The sequence below is a fragment of the Tasmannia lanceolata genome, unplaced genomic scaffold (genome assembly GCF_043159265.1).
Source record: "Tasmannia lanceolata isolate RefF3 unplaced genomic scaffold, GAP_Taslan_0.1 ptg000023l, whole genome shotgun sequence".
NCBI classification, from domain to species: domain Eukaryota; kingdom Viridiplantae; phylum Streptophyta; class Magnoliopsida; order Canellales; family Winteraceae; genus Tasmannia; species Tasmannia lanceolata.
The window spans coordinates 26,962,980-26,982,697 of NW_027518700.1; the positions used below are offsets into that span (position 1 = coordinate 26,962,980).

The 19,718-nt window shown below is 38.5% G+C and overlaps 1 protein-coding gene across 2 annotated transcripts in view; it reads right to left on the reverse strand.

The window, feature by feature from the left end:
- Positions 1 to 3,512: 3,512 nt before the first annotated feature.
- Positions 3,513 to 19,718, reverse strand: part of LOC143856143 (eukaryotic translation initiation factor 3 subunit A-like) — a 40,145-nt gene continuing 23,939 nt past the window's right edge. For both annotated transcript variants that reach the window (XM_077366229.1, XM_077366230.1), the window contains exons 9-14: positions 11,885 to 12,106; positions 11,585 to 11,791; positions 10,917 to 11,123; positions 10,746 to 10,826; positions 5,165 to 5,366; positions 3,513 to 4,361 (exon numbers count right to left, since the gene is read on the reverse strand). In XM_077366229.1, the coding sequence (XP_077222344.1) occupies positions 3,937 to 4,361; positions 5,165 to 5,366; positions 10,746 to 10,826; positions 10,917 to 11,123; positions 11,585 to 11,791; positions 11,885 to 12,106 (1,344 nt within the window). In that variant the 3' untranslated portion in view covers positions 3,513 to 3,936. The remainder of the gene's footprint in view (positions 4,362 to 5,164; positions 5,367 to 10,745; positions 10,827 to 10,916; positions 11,124 to 11,584; positions 11,792 to 11,884; positions 12,107 to 19,718) is intronic.

Below are 19,718 nucleotides of genomic sequence, written 5' to 3' on the forward strand. Positions count from 1 at the left end.
CTTTATATTGATTGGTCGAAGGATCTGACTTGGGTGTTGAAGTGGTCGTCCGGGACCCACCCCGGACCCCCGGACCCCCTTTGTTTGTGATTGCAGACCCCGCGGAGGCCCTCTACCGACCGCGCGATCACCGACCCGGATTCAGACTCCATCAGTCCTCATTTGAGCTTTCTTTTGGCACACTTGCATGTTTTGAAGACTATCTTTGCTTTTTCTGATTTTTCTTGTGTTTTCGATAGTCTTTCTTTGCTTGTTTATTTTTATGACAGTGGAAATACTTTATCATGCCTTTCTTTGTATTAAATCTTTATCTCGACCGGCCTCGAATACTCCCCTTCTTCTCTCTTGTGGTCTTCCTCTGACCACTAAACCTTCCACTTCTCACTGATCAGGCCTCTTTCTTAGCTCATTAGAAAGAAGAGAAGTAGTGACCTCGTCTAGTTCTATGGCAACCTTGTCATATAGTTGTGACCATACATTAACATGATTGAGATAGACAAGTCAATAAAATCTAGGCCTTGTCTTCATCATTGATTTTAACATCAATATTTGATAATTGATAGATGATTTTGTTATTTCCAATTAAATTTTTTATGAGTGTTCCATTACTTCAGTCCCTTCTTTCATCTTCAAAATGTAAATTTGTTTTGAGTACAACATGTTTATAAGAGACTTGTCATGCACAATCTTTCAAGTTTCAATCACATATCAGTTGCAGTTTTCTCGTACATGACTTGTATTTGACATCGTTTCTTAGTGAAAAAAGAGTAGAACTAATGGCCTTCAATTCCATGTCATCTGGCATATATGCATGTTTATTAATCTTCCCTAACAGTGCTTTATGCGAGTTGAACCAACAAATCCCTAACATGGACATGCTACAAATTAAATCTGCTCTCCCCCAAAAGCTCTGATATCACATATAAATTTGGGCTGTAAACAGCCCACACCAGTGACCCGTTAACAATCCAAACACAAAGTGTGTTTTTAATTGTAAGTGTTTTTTTTTTTTGAACTATTGATATGATATATTGAATAAAGAGAAACCGAGATTGTTCGTACAGATTACAAATATGGAGAGCTAAAAGAACAACAAGAGCAACTAAAATAAGGGAAATCAAGGCAGGAGGAAATCGAAAAATTCCAAGCCCGGCCTAGACACACCCGATCTTGCTAGAGCATCTGCTTCACCATTAGCAGACCTCCTTACATACTTGAATACTTCCTTACATACTTGAATACTATAGAAGAGCCAGAAATTAAATCTGATAACTCCTCAAAGAAAGAGAGAAACCGCCAACGGGGGTCAACCGACCTCAAAAGCCAACTGATCACATTAGAGGAATCTCCTTCTACAATCACCTTGTCAAGGAGCTCTTTATTCAAATGCGTGATACCAATATAAGCTGCCTTAACCTCCGCTTCACTAGAGTCGCAAAAGCCAATAGGCCCAGAATATGCCCACAGAGCGAATCCAGAAGAGTTTTTGCACAGGCCCCCATTTCCTCTGATTGCCCAAGCAAGAACCATCAAAATTCAATTTGATAAAATCTGGCAGAGCGGCTTCCCAATGCTAGACTACCACGGATCTTCTCTCACCTTCATTGCAAACTATTTGCCAATGCTCCCAAAGATCAGAGGCCGATACAAATCTAAACAACGGAAGACTTCTAGCCCACAAAATGGAGACTACAATGATTTTAACATAGAGCCAATATGGATATTTAGCCACTCCTTCAAACACCCTAGAAATCCTTTATTTCCATATAACCCACTAAGTGGCCAATAAACAAATCTTCCACATAACCTTCCCTTTTTTCTTCCAAGGAATCAACTCCTAGCTCTTAAGCAGCTCAGGAATAGATTTAGAGAACACCCAACACCAAACCGCTTCAAAATAATACCCCAAACCTCTCTAGCAACCCTGCAGTGAATAAAGAGATGGTCAATGGACTCACCATCTTCCAAACATAATGGACAGTGATCCACTAACCACATCCCCCTTTTTCTAAGGAATTCAATGGTTTGAATACGCCCACAACTCACAACCCATCCAAAGAAGGTAACCCTAGGAGGGCACTGAAATTTCCAAACCTTAGCTCCAAGAGAAGGTACACCACAAGGCCTAAGATGTAAGTAAAAGGATTTGACAGAAAAGAAACCACATTCTTCTATCTGACCCAATCCTTTTAATGTAGCACCCTTCAATCAACTCTAACAACTGAGAAATAGAATCTAATTCTCTGTCAAAGAAATTCCTTCTGAAACTCGGATTCCATATCACTCCTTCATCAATCCTTTCAAAGCAATCAGAAACAAGCACCTCCTTATGAGAAGCTACCACGAACAAATCTGGGAAAAGATCCCTATTGTTTTAATTGTAAGTGTTAACAATATGCAATGCTTGTAAAACTAGTTTTGGGAAAGAAGAAAAAAAAACAAGTGAAAGACAATAACAAATAAAACATAGTGAGTATACATGGTTCACCATAGTGTGTAACTATATCCATGGGAGAAGACTTTAAAAGATTTCACTATGTGGAGAATGGAAAATGATTGCAAGATCTCAGAGGATTACACAGGCACAAACCCGGTATGCCCGATGCCATCTAGGATCCGTGAGCCAATACTCACTATTTCCTCTACTTTTTGCAATCTTCTTCACTATCTTCAGTAGAGAGATCCAAGTCTCACCATTGACTCCCTGGAAGACCTTTCACCCTGATTCATTGAAGATGTTTCACAAGTCGTACTCAAGAACAGTCTTTGTGTTAAAAGATAACTCTAAAAAACGACTACAAAGTTTCTCATATAAATAGGAAATTGTTATTTAAAAACCCACTCAAGAGACTCTTAATGGAAGTCCTATAGAAATGTTTGTAGCTTTGTTAAAGGGGAGTGGGTAAGCGGGCTTTCTGTCTGTGTTTTGCATTGGGAGGGATGCCTCCTGTAAGGTAATTCCCTTTCAGATCTTAATAAAACTGTTATTTTTCAGGACAAAAAGAAAAAGAGTACTATTAACATGAACAACACTTTAAAAGAAAAAAATTCTCTTACGTAAGCTACTTGGCTTACAAAAGGCAACTACAATGCTTTCAAAAGTAACAGATGAAGCTCAATTAGAATCCTCCATCTTAGCGACCATAGGGGGCATGTGGATAACAAAGTACCCAATCATATACCAAAATTTCAAAGCCCATACCCCAAGTGTTATCCTAAGAACTAAAGCCCAAATTAAAGAATCTGAAAGTCACGCTCTTATTACATAAACAACTAGAACTGTTGCAACAAACACCCTAACCCCATCCCAAAAATCCCATCATCCCTACCTTGTTATTCCCCTCGACCATATGATTGGTTCAAGACTTTGAAGGACCCCGTAAAGAGGCAATCCAGGCATAGCTGGCTCAGGTGGTGTCCTAAATAACGAGGATCCTCTTCTGCAATTCAATGTGTCACTAGGAATGCCACTGACGGCAAATAGAAAAAAGATGGCCATCAGCCTCGGATGGTAAACACAAAAGTCAAAAAATTAGTAATAAAGATAAAGGATATCCGACTACTGGACAGCACATGCTTTTCTGGTGTTACTTACAAACTTACAATTCAACTGTGCCATGTCTGTGGAATAACTGAAAGATTTTATTAGGGACAACATAATCATGCAACAAGGTACCCACATTACTGAAAATCACACTATTTTCTTTCCCAATTCTGTAAGAAATCAAATCAACCGTCCCTGCTCCTTTTCTCCTGGTGGGCCTAAACTACACATGGTTTAATAATTAATATTAACATAAGAAGAGCAGAATCTCAACAACAAAATTCCTCAAAATTACTTGCTTCTCACACACTCCTCATTTGATCAAGCAGCATTCCACCATACTATTCCCTTCCATGCAAACATTAGGTCGATTGAGGCGAGAACAAAATCGCTCAGCGTGGAGTAGGCCTAGATGATCCCCAAGTAGATGCTGATCTGGGACCCCCAAAACCAGACGATCTACGGTCATCAGCACGCCAACTGTCAGTAGACTGAGGTGGACGCTCCTCCTGTCGGCCCCACCTATCTGGCTCAGGAGGTGGGGCCGCACCGTTCTCAACTTTTTCGCGCCTGAACCTGGGAACATATTTTCCAGCGGTGGGTGCAGCAGAGGCAGTAGCAGCAATGGCCTCTGCGGGTCGAGCTGCAATGGCAGGCTCGGCCACCCTCGGAGGTGGCTCTGAGGATCTTCCCATCAGAGCTTCTCTTCTTAGCCTCTCTTTTTCTTCCAATTCCTTTTCTCTCTGCCTCTGCCTTTCCGCAATCTCATCCAGCTTGGCTTTTCGCTCAACTTCTTCCTTCCTTCGCCTTTCAGCCTCTGCAATCAGATATCAAAATGCCATCAAATATGTCAGAAAATTATAAACATATAAGATAAAGTGAGAAACATGTCTGCCAATTGTTCACTACACAAGCCAAATATGGATATTAAACTCTTAGTTCCTAAATCATTCCATTACCAAATTAAACTTCCACTGACGAGGATCAATGAGCTTTCATCTTGGTTTGGCCAATTGGACCCTAGTAAAGTTCAAGTTTAATGGTTTTCAATTTTAATTAGTTTATGTAAAGACTATTTTAAATGTAAATTAGTTTCTGTATTCATTTAAACTCTTAATCACTACATTTCCCACTTGTGCATGAACTCCTGTATCTCAAAAAAATTTAAAGAACTACAAAATTGTGTCATCTTCCAAAAACTCCCATCCCCAATAAGGACCTTTCAAGATTTTGATATTCCAAAAACTGTCCTAGTTTTCAAAGTCCTTTCACTATGACTTCTTTACAAAAAACCTATACAAAAAGACATTTACATAAAGAGAAATAAACTTGACGAAATTTCTGATGTCCAGCCCTATTTTTCAAAATAAAAATACAGGTAGGAACAATATGTTCAATGATTGAAACATGAGGCAGGAAATTTTGAGAAGAAAACAAGTGAAAGTGTTATCAAATAGAAGTGACAACAAAAATAAAAAGTTATCAATTTTATTCAAATAAATGTGAATCATTTTCTAGAAAACTAGACATTTCTTTTTTAATGGCTAGAAAACTAGACATTACAATCATTTATGCATTACGTCTTGTTCATTTATTTATTTGGCTGAAATTTAAGCATACCTTCCCGTTGCCGAGTTTCCTCTTCTTCTTGTAACTTGGCCAGCCTCTCCTCCTCCGCTTTTATATAGAAAACCATCTTTCTTTTAATCTCCCTTTCTCGTCTCTGAGTTTCCATAAGTTGGCTGATTCGATCCTCTCTCTCCTTTTTCAGTCTGCAATATTCTGCTTCACGCCGGCTGACAATTGTTTTCTGAAATATATTCTGTAATAAAAAGAACAAGGTTGCTATGGTCAGCAAGAGTAAAAACCAATTCAATAATATGATAAATTAAAATTGGTTTACGGGTATTTGAGCACATCCACAGGGATTAGTCCTGCCCTAAAATGGGGTGGGGATACCCTATGTCATAAAAAAAATATATGATAAACTAAGACCACATAAATCATAGAAAAGATGCTGGCAGACTAACTTCATATCCTATACAACAGATTACGGAAAGTATCTGCATTGGTACAGTTTTTCCATGTGGCACATGTAAGTGATCTGTACCATTCACCTACAGAGCCTCGTGGTAGATGGGCCACAGCCCACAAGACGCACCAAGTGGGTAATCCTCACCATTTGACTGGAGGACTTTATCCACTGAATGTCAATAGCTGGTCAACTTTTTCTTTATTTTTTTAGCTGTCCATATAGACTTCAGAAGTAATGTTATGGGATGGTTGGGATCATCAAAGCGCCGTGGTCTTGGACCAATGGTCCATTCATGATGTGACTGACAAGATGAACGGATTGGATCATGTACACATATACCAAATTTACCAGATTAGACACTTGACACAAAAATGAGGGATAGAGGTGAAAAAATGTACTAGTGGCTTCTTGCCAAACAGATAATATAGGTTGGAGGAGGCAGTTTGCTGATACAATCGTTTACACTAACATCAATCTGTTAAAACCGAGGCTACTAAAAAGGATAATAATCATAGCTTAGGCAAAGCAAAAGATTAAAACTGATAGCTTCTCATAGCCTATTAAAATGCGCCATGGAAAAGTTAATAACCCAATAGAAGTGACCACAAAAGAAGGGTTTGCATTTGCAGCCAATACCAGATGTTCTATTCCAAATTTTCCTAAGAAAATAAGAACTGGAGAAACAACACAAGGCTCTCCACCAAAATTGCTTAACACCAAATATTCCATTCCAAATTCATCGAAGAAAATAATGAGTGGAGAAACAACACACGAAGGCTCCATACCAAAATTGCCTAAGAAAATATAAGGAGTGGATCTCCAATACAAAGTATACTTTTACCCCACTTATCCAACATACATAAAGCCCCATCTCTAGAAAGAGAACTATCGCATAAAGTCTAAATATACTATAATTTATTACTCTTAACCTTTAGATATCCTAATACGGGATTACATTCACGCCTCTAAATTAGATTCCATCATCAAACCAACGAATAATATACGAAGAACCTAATAAATTGAGGCATCCAGATCACACTCCCATTTTCTCTTCTCATGTTCGCTTTCACAAAGCTGTTCTTAGTCAAAGCAATGGCAAACAAATCCGGAAATAACTCTTGAAAAGGCTGATTAGTGCACCATTTGTCTACCCAGAAGCGAATTCCATCCCATGATTATACCCTAGCTTCTGCCTGGGGCAAAGAGGACCATACAGCGCATAATGTCTTTCCATATCGTCAACCCTGAGGATTTAAATCAATATTCCGATTGCCAATGACCCGGCCCCAATCCATATTTGCATCCAATTACTCTAGCGCAGAGATGCTCCCTTTCTTCTCCAAATCTACAAAGCCACTTTCCAAGCAGTACAGTGTTCATCTTTCTAATTCTTCAAATTCCCAAACCTCCACTAGAGGAATACCACGCTTATCTTCAGCGACGATCACCCCCCCCCCCCCCCGAATCTTCTCTGGATTTGTTCTATGCGAGTTGCTACACCCTTGGGAGCATGCATTCGTTGCTAGATTGCTGGAATTGTAGACAGAGGTTTACGTCAAGCAAGATGACAAAGATAAAAGGGTCTGGATCTCGGATTCTTCTAGTGAATTCTCTGTTAAATCACTTTAAAAGCCATCAACTAGTGGCTAGTCCTGCATCTTCCAAGGTTGCTCGAGTGTGGACATTTCAAGCTCCTCCAAGAGTGAGTATCTTTGCATGGGCGGCTTTGAAGGAAAGGATTCGAACCGTGGACTTTTTGCGGGAAAGAAAGTTTCTAATAGTAAATTATTGCACCTTATGTATAGAAGACAGGGAATCAGTAGATCATTTATTCTTACACTGTAAAACCGCCGGGGTGGTTTGGGGCAAGTTGTTAAGTAGGGTTTGGAATGGAGTTGGTCTTTCCTTCTAGCCTTATGGACCTCTTTCACGGTTGGTCCCTTGTACCATGGAAGACAAAGGTAAACTTCTATGGAACATGTCGCTACTAGCAATCTTGTGGTTTCTTTGGAAAGAAAGAAATGCAAGAGTATTCAAAGGTGTTTCGAAGAGCCCATCCTTCCTTTTCATTAAAAGCAATGGCCTTAACTATTGCTTGGGTCAAGATCCTTCCTTGTTTTAGATTTGTTTCCGCTTTATAATTTATGGGAAGGCTGGAGAGAAGTTTTTTTTAGAGTGGAGCCAGGGCAAAAAGTGTTGCAAGAGTGGCGCCCCCTCCTCTTGGCTTTCTCAAGATGAAGGTCCGGCAGGTATTGGAGGTGTGTTGAGAAATGATTTAGGGGAGGTGTTGTGGGCCTTTGTAGGGCCCATAGGGGCTGCGGATGCGTCGGAAGCAGAAGTACACGCAGTTCATTGAGGGCTTTTACTAGTAGAACAAAGTCAATTGGCATCCTAAGTCATAGAAGGAGACTCCTTAAATGTTATTCGGTGGTTAAAAGGATCACATAATCATCCTTGGAGATTTGATAGGTTTTTTGATGAATTGTTCGACAGGATTGGTTCATCTCCTATAGTATTTAAACACGTGAGAAGATCCACTAATTCGGTGGCAGATAGACTTGCTAGGGAAGGAGTTTCCAAAGAGTCTTTAGAGCTTCTTGATTCTCTTCCTCCTCGAGTTATTGTAATCGGGGGCCCTAGCCTCCTTTCATTCTTGATCTTTTGTACTATGATCACCTCTGTCTCTTCTTAATAAAAATTTTGGCTACCATTCAAATGTGTGTGTGTGTGTGTGTGTGTGAAAAAAAGGTTTCTGCGCTTGAGCACAGAAACAGGGGGGGGTGATCCTAACCATTCATTTGGAAGGCCCCATCATGGATGGGGGGCCTACCAAAAATCAGCTCCATTCGATCACCAATGGGTGTCCATTTGTGGGGCCAAAAATGGACAGATACTGTTTGTCCACAAATCTGTCCAATTTTTGCCCCACAAATGGACACCCTAAGATAATCCAATGGAGCTGATTTTTGGTGGACACCCTACCCATGAAAGGGCCCATCAAATGAATGCATTGGATCCCACCCAAAATGTGGCCCCACCCTGTTTCTGTGCTTGAGCGCAGATAAGCTTATATGCGCTCGAGCGCAGATCCCACCCAAAATGATTGTGAGCTTGAAGCTCATATAGCTTATATGAGCTTGAGGGCCCAAACACACGTGGGCCCACATTGTAAGGATGATCCGAAGCATTCATTTGAAAGGCCCTTACATAGATAGGGTGTATACAAAAAATAGCTCCATAGGATCATCCTAACCCATCCAAAAGTGGAGGGCCAAATGGACAGAAACCGTTTGCCACAAATCTACCCATTTTTTCCCTCCGCTTTTGGAGGGGTTAGGATGATCCAATGGAGTTGATTTTTGGTACACACCCTATCTATGATGAGGCCTTGCAAATGAATGGTTTGGATCACCACAAAAAATGTGGGACCCATGTGTTTGGGCCCTCAAGCTCATATAAGCTATATGAGCTTCAAGCTCACAATCATTTTCCTCATATATATATATATATATATATATATATATATATATGAGAAAAAGGATTGTGAGCACGAGCACACCAAGCTTACGGTGCGCTCGAGTGCCCATTCACATGTGGGCCCACTTTGTTAGGATGATCCAAAGCATTCATTTGAAAGGCCCTTACATAGATGGGGTGTGTACCAAAAATCAGCTCCATATGATCATCCTAACCCATCCATTTGTGGAGGTCAAAATGGACAGACACTGTTTGTCCACAAATCCGCCCATTTATGCCCTCCACTTTTGGAGGGGTTAGGATGATTCAATGGAGCTGATTTTTGGTACACACCCTATCTATGATAGGGCCTTGCAAATGAATGGTTTGGATCACCACCAAAAATGTGGGACCCATGTGATTGGGGCACTCGAGCGCACCATAAGCTTGGTGCGCTCGAGGTCACAATCCTCTCTCTCTCTCTCTCTCTCTCTCTCTCTCCATATATATATATATATATATATAGCGTCCATCGCAAAAAGCATTTCACGGCTGGTCTGTCGCAAATCAGGCCAGCCACCTCATGAATGGAGACAAAAGCTGTTGTCTTCATTCATGAGGTGGCTGGTCTGATGTGCGACAGACCAGCCGCGAAATGCCTTTTGCGATGGATCCTAGCAAATCCCTATATATATATATATATATATATATCTCAAAGAACTAGTCAATCAAAGGAACACTTTTATCCAGAAAGCTCCACCAGATTGAAACACCTACTCAAACTAAGAAACTTTTATTCAGAAAGGTCCACCTAAGACAGAGACAAACCAAAAGAGATAAAACGTACTCCTTAAGAAAAAAAATTTAATATTCAAAGAACCTAGAGAAACTAAAAGACCTAGGCATACCAACAAACTGTTAAATAGAAAGCTCCATCTAAAATCTTAAGTCCCAAAAATAACACTCCTGGAATACCAAAAAGCAAGAGATTTTATAACTAAGTATACAATTGACATCTTGTTTGCAGATGGATTGAGCCTCTAGCTCAATGGTCGAGGATCTCAGCTCTTTGGATATACAGCCACCAAATCTCAACCAAACTCACCAGCAACAACATGCATATTCAATGAAATATGTATGTTATATTATAAATAAAATAACAAGAACAACAAATACTCCTTAACGAAGAAAGGGGAAAATGGATCATTTGCTTGAAAACAAAGAAAATCCCCAAATTGCAAGATGATCCGTGTTATGATGTTTGATCCGAGTGAAGAATACCAAAAATCCTCCCAGGAGAAACAAGCTTAAAGAGATGAAAAATGAATGATATTGCATGATACAGCACCATATCAAATACTATTTTAGCCGAAACAGGTTGATATTGTCAATACAGTACCTTATCCCCCTGTAACAGCCAATATACTCCAGGAATGGGTGCAATTTTCTGAAGGGTCCAGTATAAATACATACTATGTTGCTCAATATCTAGAAGCATGGGATGGACGGACCAGATCATTAAAATGTGGCGCCGTGTCTACTTCGGTGATGGGTGAGGCACATCTCCGGGTGCCTGCCTTGGTAATGACTAAACTTTTCTTTTTCCAATTACGACTTTCTTGACTAATGTGACAAAACAATATCGAATACTTACGGAAAACAAAAATTCAGTTGCCATAGTAACAGTTCTAATCAGCAGAATCAACTGACCTTGTTATCCAGCATCTGGGCAAGTCTATTTTTCTCTTGCAAGTCTCCTGCATGGTGCTGCCTGCTGAGCTCAATCTCTAACTGCATGGTAGAACACATGTTATAGTTAAGCGACCAGGCGAATGTTAAAAATAAAGCATTGAATTCAATCACAAAGGATGTGAAGCAAACCTCCTGTTCACGTTCATGGAGAATTTTCTCTTCCACCAAACGCTGTTGAAATGCTGCTTCAATTAAAGGAGCCTCTTCTTCTCTTTTTGCTCTTTCCAAATAATCCATTGTCTTGGCTAGTTTTTGCAACTTCTTTTCCATTTCCTGACGCTCTTTGAGCTGCTCGCTCAAGGCCAACTCAATCAATGTCTGCTTTGTAACTTTTTCCTGCAAAGACAGAGAAAACATAAAACTCATAGAATAAGATAATCACATGTAGTTGTATAATATGGTAAACTATAACTATTGGTAGTATGTACATGTACTGGGTAGCCACCAGACATTTCCATATCAAGGGTGTGAAACAGAACTGAAGAAATGACTCCTATGACACGAAGAAACATTGCATACATACCATTATTTCAAGCCCACTGGTTCAATCAATGAGTCATCTGAGTTGACTCTGTATTAATCATTCTGAGTCACTCAACTCATTTGACCAAACTGGGTCAATCAGATGCGGCTACTCATGCAAGTCAACCCAATTTCACCTTGGGAGACTGATCCAATGACTACGAGGTGTTAAACAATGCTAAATTCCATTCCATCTCCAACGGAAGTTCGCCACCAGTATTACCCACACAAATTGATCAAATTTCAAAAAAATAAAATTAAGATTTAAAGTTTACCCCCTCGATGACTGGTTTTTTCCCCTTCTTTTTCCCACGCTTTTCAGCTTCCATAAGTAAAGCTTGTGCTTCTTCAAGTTCCCTCTCCTCTATTTCTCTGCGAATTCTTTGTTCCTCCCTTCGAGAATACTCAGAAGCAAGTCTCTTCTGTTCTGCTTCCTCAGTAATTTTCTGTAGTTTTAGCCTCTTCGACTCTTCCTCACGCTCCTATGGAAATAGGAAGAGGATTAAAAATAAATTAATTATTCACGTTATATATAAATTTAGTCACCATGCAATTCTATCTTAGCAGATGGTTACCATTTCTAACATCTGTCGTTCTTGTTCTTCCTTGCGTTTCTCAATGATGGATTTTCGGGCAAGAAGCCGCTTGTGCTCTTTGTCCACAATCTCTGCTAAACCAGGTAGAGTGTCATCTAGCCTCGATATCTTTTTCACTGGGAGATAAATCATATTCCTGGCTTTGTTCAACGACTCCGCAAGAACAGTCAAATGATCCCGGAGCTGGTCAGACTCAAGATCCTGGCAAAAGGAACTGCAGTAGTTAGTAACAAAAAAAAATGTGTCCGCACGCGCACGTGTCTGTGTGCATGGTCAGATTTAAGATCCCCCCCCCCCCAACAAAAAAAAAAAAAAAAACTAGCTAGCAACAACTCTCAGAATCATGAAGAGGGGAAAGAGGCAGCATCAGTGCATGTGTCTGTGCACCCGAACGTGAGTGAGTCTGGGGCTGAGAAATAATTGTATTTACTCCTGGGCTAAAATATAGCCCAATCTGGGAATAGCAATAGAGTCTATACCAGACCAAATCAGGAAAGCCTGACTGGACAAGTGCATGAATCACAAAGATAAAAAAAAATATCAAACAGGTTGAAAAGCATTACCCAGATAGACCAAAATTTGATCTAAAGCCTGTCAAGTCAGTGCCAAAGGAGGCCCTATCTAACCACAGCAAATGCAATCATGAAGGCTAATTGCTTAATACAAACCCAACTAAGCAGAATGTCGACTCAACTCACACAGTAGCTAATTCCTTTCAGAACATAAAAAACAAACAGAAACTCAGGAAAACAAAAGGATTAACCGGACATTATCCTATGATTTAGCTCACACTTTGAATTTATTTCTGACACGTGTTATCGATACTCCTTTCGACACTTTAAATGTACTACTAGAAGCATCAGACTTAATGTGGGTATGTCCACATGTTATTGTACCATGTCAAGTGTGACATCCTATTTTATCATTGAATATCATGTTTACCTCTTTTATTATTAACTTTTCTTTTATTATATCTCTCTTTCCTCTTTTATTCATTTAATAAATTAATTGATCATCTGAAAAAGAGAATTGATTCTGGAAAATATAAAAATGGTTAAAGAATGGATTCCAGAGTCGGTGTACATGCATGGGGGCATTTCAAGCCATGCCTAATTTGAATTCAATACAAATAATCTAATAGGACTCCATTGCAAGTTAAAAACTTACGAGAGAACTGAACAACCACGCAAACAATCCAATTGAAACATGCAAAATAAAACAAGAGAGAAATGAAACAGCAATAAATTTTATCAAAATACAGATCATGGTAGGGGAAACCCATAGGTGCCCACTTCAAATCCTAAAAATGTTTCAAATTGTAACTTCCCCAAAAGCGTTGATCGAGTTTTTTTTTTCACAAGGCCCACCACCAAGTCCTATTTAAACTTTACTGATAATGCAAACAACGTTGTCAAACTCGTATGACTCGGACGAGTCAACTCACGAGTCGAGTCGAGTGAATTTCAAGTCGACTCGTAGATGATGAAAACTCGTACGAGTCAACTCATGAGTCACATCGACTTGATAGGAGTTATAACATATTTATAAAATATAAATAAGAGAGATTGTCCCAAGTAATAAAAGGGGGCCAATTTTACCATAAATAAAAGGGGTTTAATGTATCTCCAAAAAAACAAGATTCGACTCTCGACAGCTCAAAAGGCAGAGAGAAAAAACCCTAGCTATCTTTAGACCCAAACCCTAAAGCTCTAAAGCTTGAAGCTGAAGCCGAAGCCAAAGAAGAAGAAGAAGAAGAAGAGAAGCCAAACCCTAAACCTGTAAGTTTTATTTGTTTTTTTTCCTTTTTTCGTATATTTCCGTATTCTCTCTCATTCTCTGTGGATTTTATAAGCTAAAACCTGGATAATCTTGGATTATAAAATCAAGGATTTAGCTGATAAAATCCAAGTTTTGCTTTTTTTTTTATAAAGGTATTTGCTAGGGACCATTGCAGAAGGCATGTCGTGGGCTGGCTGTTGAATGAGAGAGTACTACACATACTCACTTCTCAACAGATTTTGTATTATTCATAAGGTGTTTGTTGTCTCACACAACAGATTTTGTCTAAATTTCTTATTCATGATGCAACAGCCAGCCCACGACATGCCTTCTGCAATGGTCCCTAGCAAATCCCTTTTATAAATGTTGTATGAGAGAGTGTCCAAATCGACTCAGTTCTCAATAGATTTTGTCTTATTCATGAGGTGTAATTCACAATTGTCAACAGATTTTGCCTTATTCATGCATTAGGTGTATGTTCTCTCATGTAGTCATATATTATAAAATCCAGAATTCATGATGATTTTGTTTTATAAAAACCAAGTATTAACTTGCAATTTGCAGAATCCATAATTTTACAATCATGAGCAAATTACAATCATGGATTACAAAATACATGTATCCAAACAGCCCATAAAGCATAAGTTAGCTCTCATTTCTCGTTTCTCCTTATATATTGTTGCTTTTGTTTTAACCTTTGTTGAATATTTCATTTGAAAAATGGTGAGCGGAAAGGGTACTAAAGTTATTACATGGAAATCAAGGATTTAGCTGATAAAATCCAAGTTTTGCTTTTTTTTTAATAAAGGGATTTGCTAGGGACCATTGCAGAAGGCATGTCGTGGGCTGCTGTTGCATGAGAGAGTATAACACAGACTCACTTCTCAACAGATTTTGTCTTATTCATGAGGTGTCTGTTGTCTCACGCAACAGATTTTGTCTAAATTTCTTATTCATGATGCAACAGCCAGCCCACAAACATGCCTTCTGCAATGGTCCCTAGTAAATCCCTTTTATAAATGTTGTATGAGAGTGTCCAAATCGACTCAGTTCTCAATAGATTTTGTCTTATTCATGAGATGTAGTTCTCAATGGTCAACAGATTTTGTCTTATTCATGCCTTAGGTGTATGTTCTCTCATGTAGTCATATATTATAAAATCCAGAATTCATGATGATTTTGTTTTATAAAAACCAAGTATTAACTTGTAATTTGCAGAATCCATAATTTTATAATCATGTGGTTTCTATAATATCCAGATTTTTACAATCATGAGCAAATTACAATCATGTATTACAAAATACATGTATCCAAACGGCCCATAAAGCATATGCTAGCTCTCATTTCTCGTTTCTCCTTATATATTGTTGCTTTTGTTTTAACCTTTGTTGAATAGATTTCATTTGAAAAATGGTGAGCGGAAAGGGTGCTAAAGTTTTTACATGGGAATATTACACTAAGATTGAGACCGGAAAGGGAAAAAAGTATTTACTAAAGTGCAATTTTTTGTGATAACAACTATCACGGTGGTGTGCATAGTATGAAAAATCACTTGGCATGTACTCATCATGACGTAAAGCCTTGTGAAAAGATTATGGATGAAGTGATTGATCTTTTTGTTCGGGTATTGAAAGATAATAGAAAAAAAATTAGATTGATGATAGTTATGTAGTTGACGGCTATGATGTTAAAGAAGATCAAAGGGTAGAGGTCTTGGAGGTGGTAAGAAGGGGTCATTGCATTCCTTATTCAAATCAAAGGGGAGAAATAATAAGAAGAAAGTGACCCTAAATTCAATGATGAAAGATCGAGATGCCGTAGTTCGGGATATTTGCCGACACATTTATGAGAGAGCTTGCCCTTTAAGTTGATTAAAAGCCCCTTATTTATAAACATGATGGAATCGGCAATAAACTTTGGGACGGGATTGAAGCTCCCTTCCTACCATGAAACAAAGGTGACTTTCTTGGAAAAAGGAAGCGGAGGCAATGACTTTTAATTTAGAACAATACAAGCCAATTGAAAGACGTGGGAGATCAATCACAAACTTTTTGTGAATAGCCCTGCTGGAACCGTATTTTTGAAATCAGTGGACACTTCGGATATCTATCACACTATTGTTAATTTATTTGAGTTGCTTGATGGTATGATTGATAAAATTTGAGTATTAAAATGTGGTTCAAGTTGTGAGGGATAGTGCATCCGCTTATGTTAGAGCCGGTGAAATGCTTCTGAATAAGAGGAAACAACTATTTTGGAATCCATGCACGGCAATTATCTTGAATATTATGTTGGGAGATAATGGAAAGTTGCCCGTGCACCATGACACGTATAAGGCTGTGTATTTCCTCATTAAATCTAACACCCATGCATGTGTATAAATAAAAACCGTGATTTGTTTGGTTGTGTATTTCCTCATTAAATCTAACACCCATGCATGTGCATAAATAAAAATCGAGATTCGTTTGCCTTGGGAGATATTGGAAAATTGCTCGTACATCATGACACGTATAAGGCTGTGTATTTCCTCATTAAATCTAACACTGACGCATGTGCATAAATAAAAATCGTGAATTGTTTGGCTGTGTATTTCCTCATTAAATCTAACACCATGTAGGTGCATAAATAAAAGCAGTGATTTGTTTGCCTTCTTATGCGTGTCATGATGATATATGACGTGCATGAATTCCAAAAGAGTTGTTTGCTCTTATCCATAAGCATTTTGCCGGCTCTAACAAAATCGGATGCAATATCCCTCACTATTTGACCAAATTTTCCTCTCCAATTTGATCAATCATATCATCAAGTAACTCAAATAAATTAATAGCATTGTGAGAAACACACAAAGTATCCACAGATTTCAAAAATATGGTTCCAGTAGGGCTATTCACAAGAAAGTTTGTGATTGTTCTCTCACGCCTAACCTCCCAACCGTCACAAATAAGAGTGCATCCACACTCACTCCAATTGGCCATAAACTTCTCTAAATTAAAAGTCATTGCCTCCACTTTCTTTTTCAAGAAAGTCACCCTTGTTTCATGGTAGGAAGGTCTTCAATCCCTTCCCAAAGTTTATTGTTGATTCCATCATGTTTATAAATAACGGGCTTTTAACTAACTTAAAGGCCCATAAATACATCGACAAATATCAAGAACTACGACATATCGATCTTTCATCATTGAATTTAGGGTCACTTGCTTCATATTATTTCTCCCTTTTAATTTGAATAAAGAATGCAATATCCCCTTCTTACCACCCTCTAGGGGTGGACATGGTTCCGGTTCGAACCGAGGAACTGAACCGGCACATATGGTTCGGTTCGGTTCAGTTCCATATTTATATGGTTCGGTTCCGGTTCTGATATCCTGGAACCGATGGAAATTCGGTTCGGTTCTGGGTTTAGGATCCCGGAACCGAAAACCGAACCGAGAACCGACCCTCACCTTAAAACCCAATGCCTCATCGCTTGATAAAATCACCCCACCCCCTTTTAATTCACCCCTCTTTAACGTGTTGTTTTGCCTTTAAAATTTTAATTCACCCCCCAAATTTGTGCTTGATTATTCCAATTTGTGCATGTTTGTAGGTCATATATAATTTTTGCATTGCCCAAATTTGTGCAAATTTGTGCCTGATTATTCCAAATTCGTGCATGTTTGTCTTTGTAGTTCATATATAAACAGGACCGAACCGATTATAAATACGATTAGGCAAAATATCTACATTTGGTGATGGTTGGGTAAACCCAGAACTGAACCGAACTGAACCGATTATATATGGTTCTGGTTCGGTTCGGTTCGGTTCCAAACATATATGGTTCGGTTCTGGTTCCAATTTCAGGGAACCGATTATATATGGTTCGGTTCTGGGTATACCCCAAAACTGAACCGAACCGAACCATGTCCACCCCTACCACCCTATTTACCTCTACCCATTGATCTTCTTCAACATCAAAGCCTTCAACCACATAACTATCATCAATCTTATTTTTTTCATTATCTTTCAATACCTAAACAAAAAAAAATCCCTCAGTTTTTCCGGAACTTCATCACAAGACTTTACGTCATGGTGAGTACATGCGAAGTGATTTTTCATCATATGCACACCATCATGATAGTTGCTATCATAAAAATTGCATTTCAGTAACTACTTTTTCCCTTTCCAATCTAAATCTTAGCGTAATATTCCCATGTAATATCTTTAGTACCCTTTCCGCTCACCATTTTTTAAATGAAATTTTCCAAACAAAGGTTAAAACAAAAGCACCAGTATATAAGGATAAATGAGAAATGAGAGCTAACATATGCTTTAGGGGCCGTTTGGATACAAATATTTTATAATACATGATTGTAAAAATCTAGATTTTACATAAACCACATGATTGTATAGAAACCACATGATTGTAAAATTCTAGATTCTACAAATTACAAGTAAATACTTGGTTTTTATAAAACAAAATCTGAACAGTGCTCATCATGAATTCTGGATTTTATAATACTTGGATACATGAGAGAACAGACACCTCATGCATGAATAAGACAAAGTCTATTGACTGTTGAGAACTACACTTCATGAATAAGACAATCTATTGAGAACTGAGTCGATTTGGACACTCTCATGCAAAATTTAAAAAGGGACCATGCTAGGGACCATCATGAATAAGAGATTAAGACAAAATTTGTTGCATGATAGAGCGAACACCTCATGAATAAGACAAAATCTGTTGAGAAGTGAGTATGTGTCATACTCTCTCAAGCAACAACAGCCAGCCCACAACATGCCTTCTGCAATGGGCCCTGGCAAATCCCTTTATAAAAAAAGAAAAACTTGGATTTTATCAGGTAAATCCTTGATTTTATAATCCAAGATTGTAAAATCCAGGTTTTAGCTTATAAAATCCACAGAGAATAAGAGAGAGAGAGAGAGAGAGAGAGAGAGACAGAGGGAGAGAGAGAGAGACAGAGACAGAGAGAGAATCAGGAAATATATGAAAAAAAGAAAAATAAACTTACAGGTTTAGGGTTTGGCTTCGGATTCTTTTTCTTCTTGTTTGGCTTTTGCTTTGGCTTCGGCTTCGAGCTTCGAGCTTTAGGGTGTAAAGCTTTAGGGTTTAGAGTTTTAGCGATTAAAGCTAAGGTCTGTTTGGTTGCCAGTAAAATTTAAAACCTAGGAAGTTTTTAGTTAAATTTTCTTCCCATCCCATGTTTGGTTGCCTTTTAACACTAGAATTTTTTTAATCCCACTCTTGTAATGATTGCTTATGAGAATGACATGGACTCTTTGTCCCCTCTTTTTCTTTCCTAGGGAATGATGTCCTCTCTTTTTCTCTCTCTTCCCTCTCTCCTTCCTTCCCATATTTGGTAATTACACCCTTAAATTTTGGCGGGAATTTTAGCAATTGTAGGGAAAAAGAAACCTAGCAAATCCCGCTGACTTCACTGTTGGAATCAAAAAGCTCCTAGGATAAAAAATTTATTGGCAACCAAACGGAGCAAGGGTTTGGGTTTAAAGAAAGCTAGGTTTTTTCTCTTTGCCTTTTGGGTTGTCAAGAGTCGAGAGTCGTGTCTCGTTTTGAACAAAAGAGATACATTAAACCCCTTTTATTTACTATAAAATTAGCCCCCCTTTGTTACTCAGCGCAGTCCCTCTTTTTATATTTTATAAACATGTTATAACTCATACGAGTCATACGATTTCTAATCGAGTCGATGTGACTCGCGAGTCGACTCGTATGACTCGTACGAGTTTTCATCACCTACGAGTCAGACATAAGAGTAGACTCGAAATTCACGAGATTCAACTCATCCAAATCGTACGAGTTTAACAACATTGCTCGAAACATCTTTGTTGATTTATGAGCTTGTTCATGAACTTTACTTCCATTAGTTCCGTTGTATTGGGGGCATGGTTTTAAATTTTCACCGAAACTAACACGAAACGACCGAAATTTTTCCATTTCTATCCTCATCCATACTGAAACCAAAATGACCAAAATGCATAAACCAAAATCGTAAGTGTAACAGTGGTATAATAT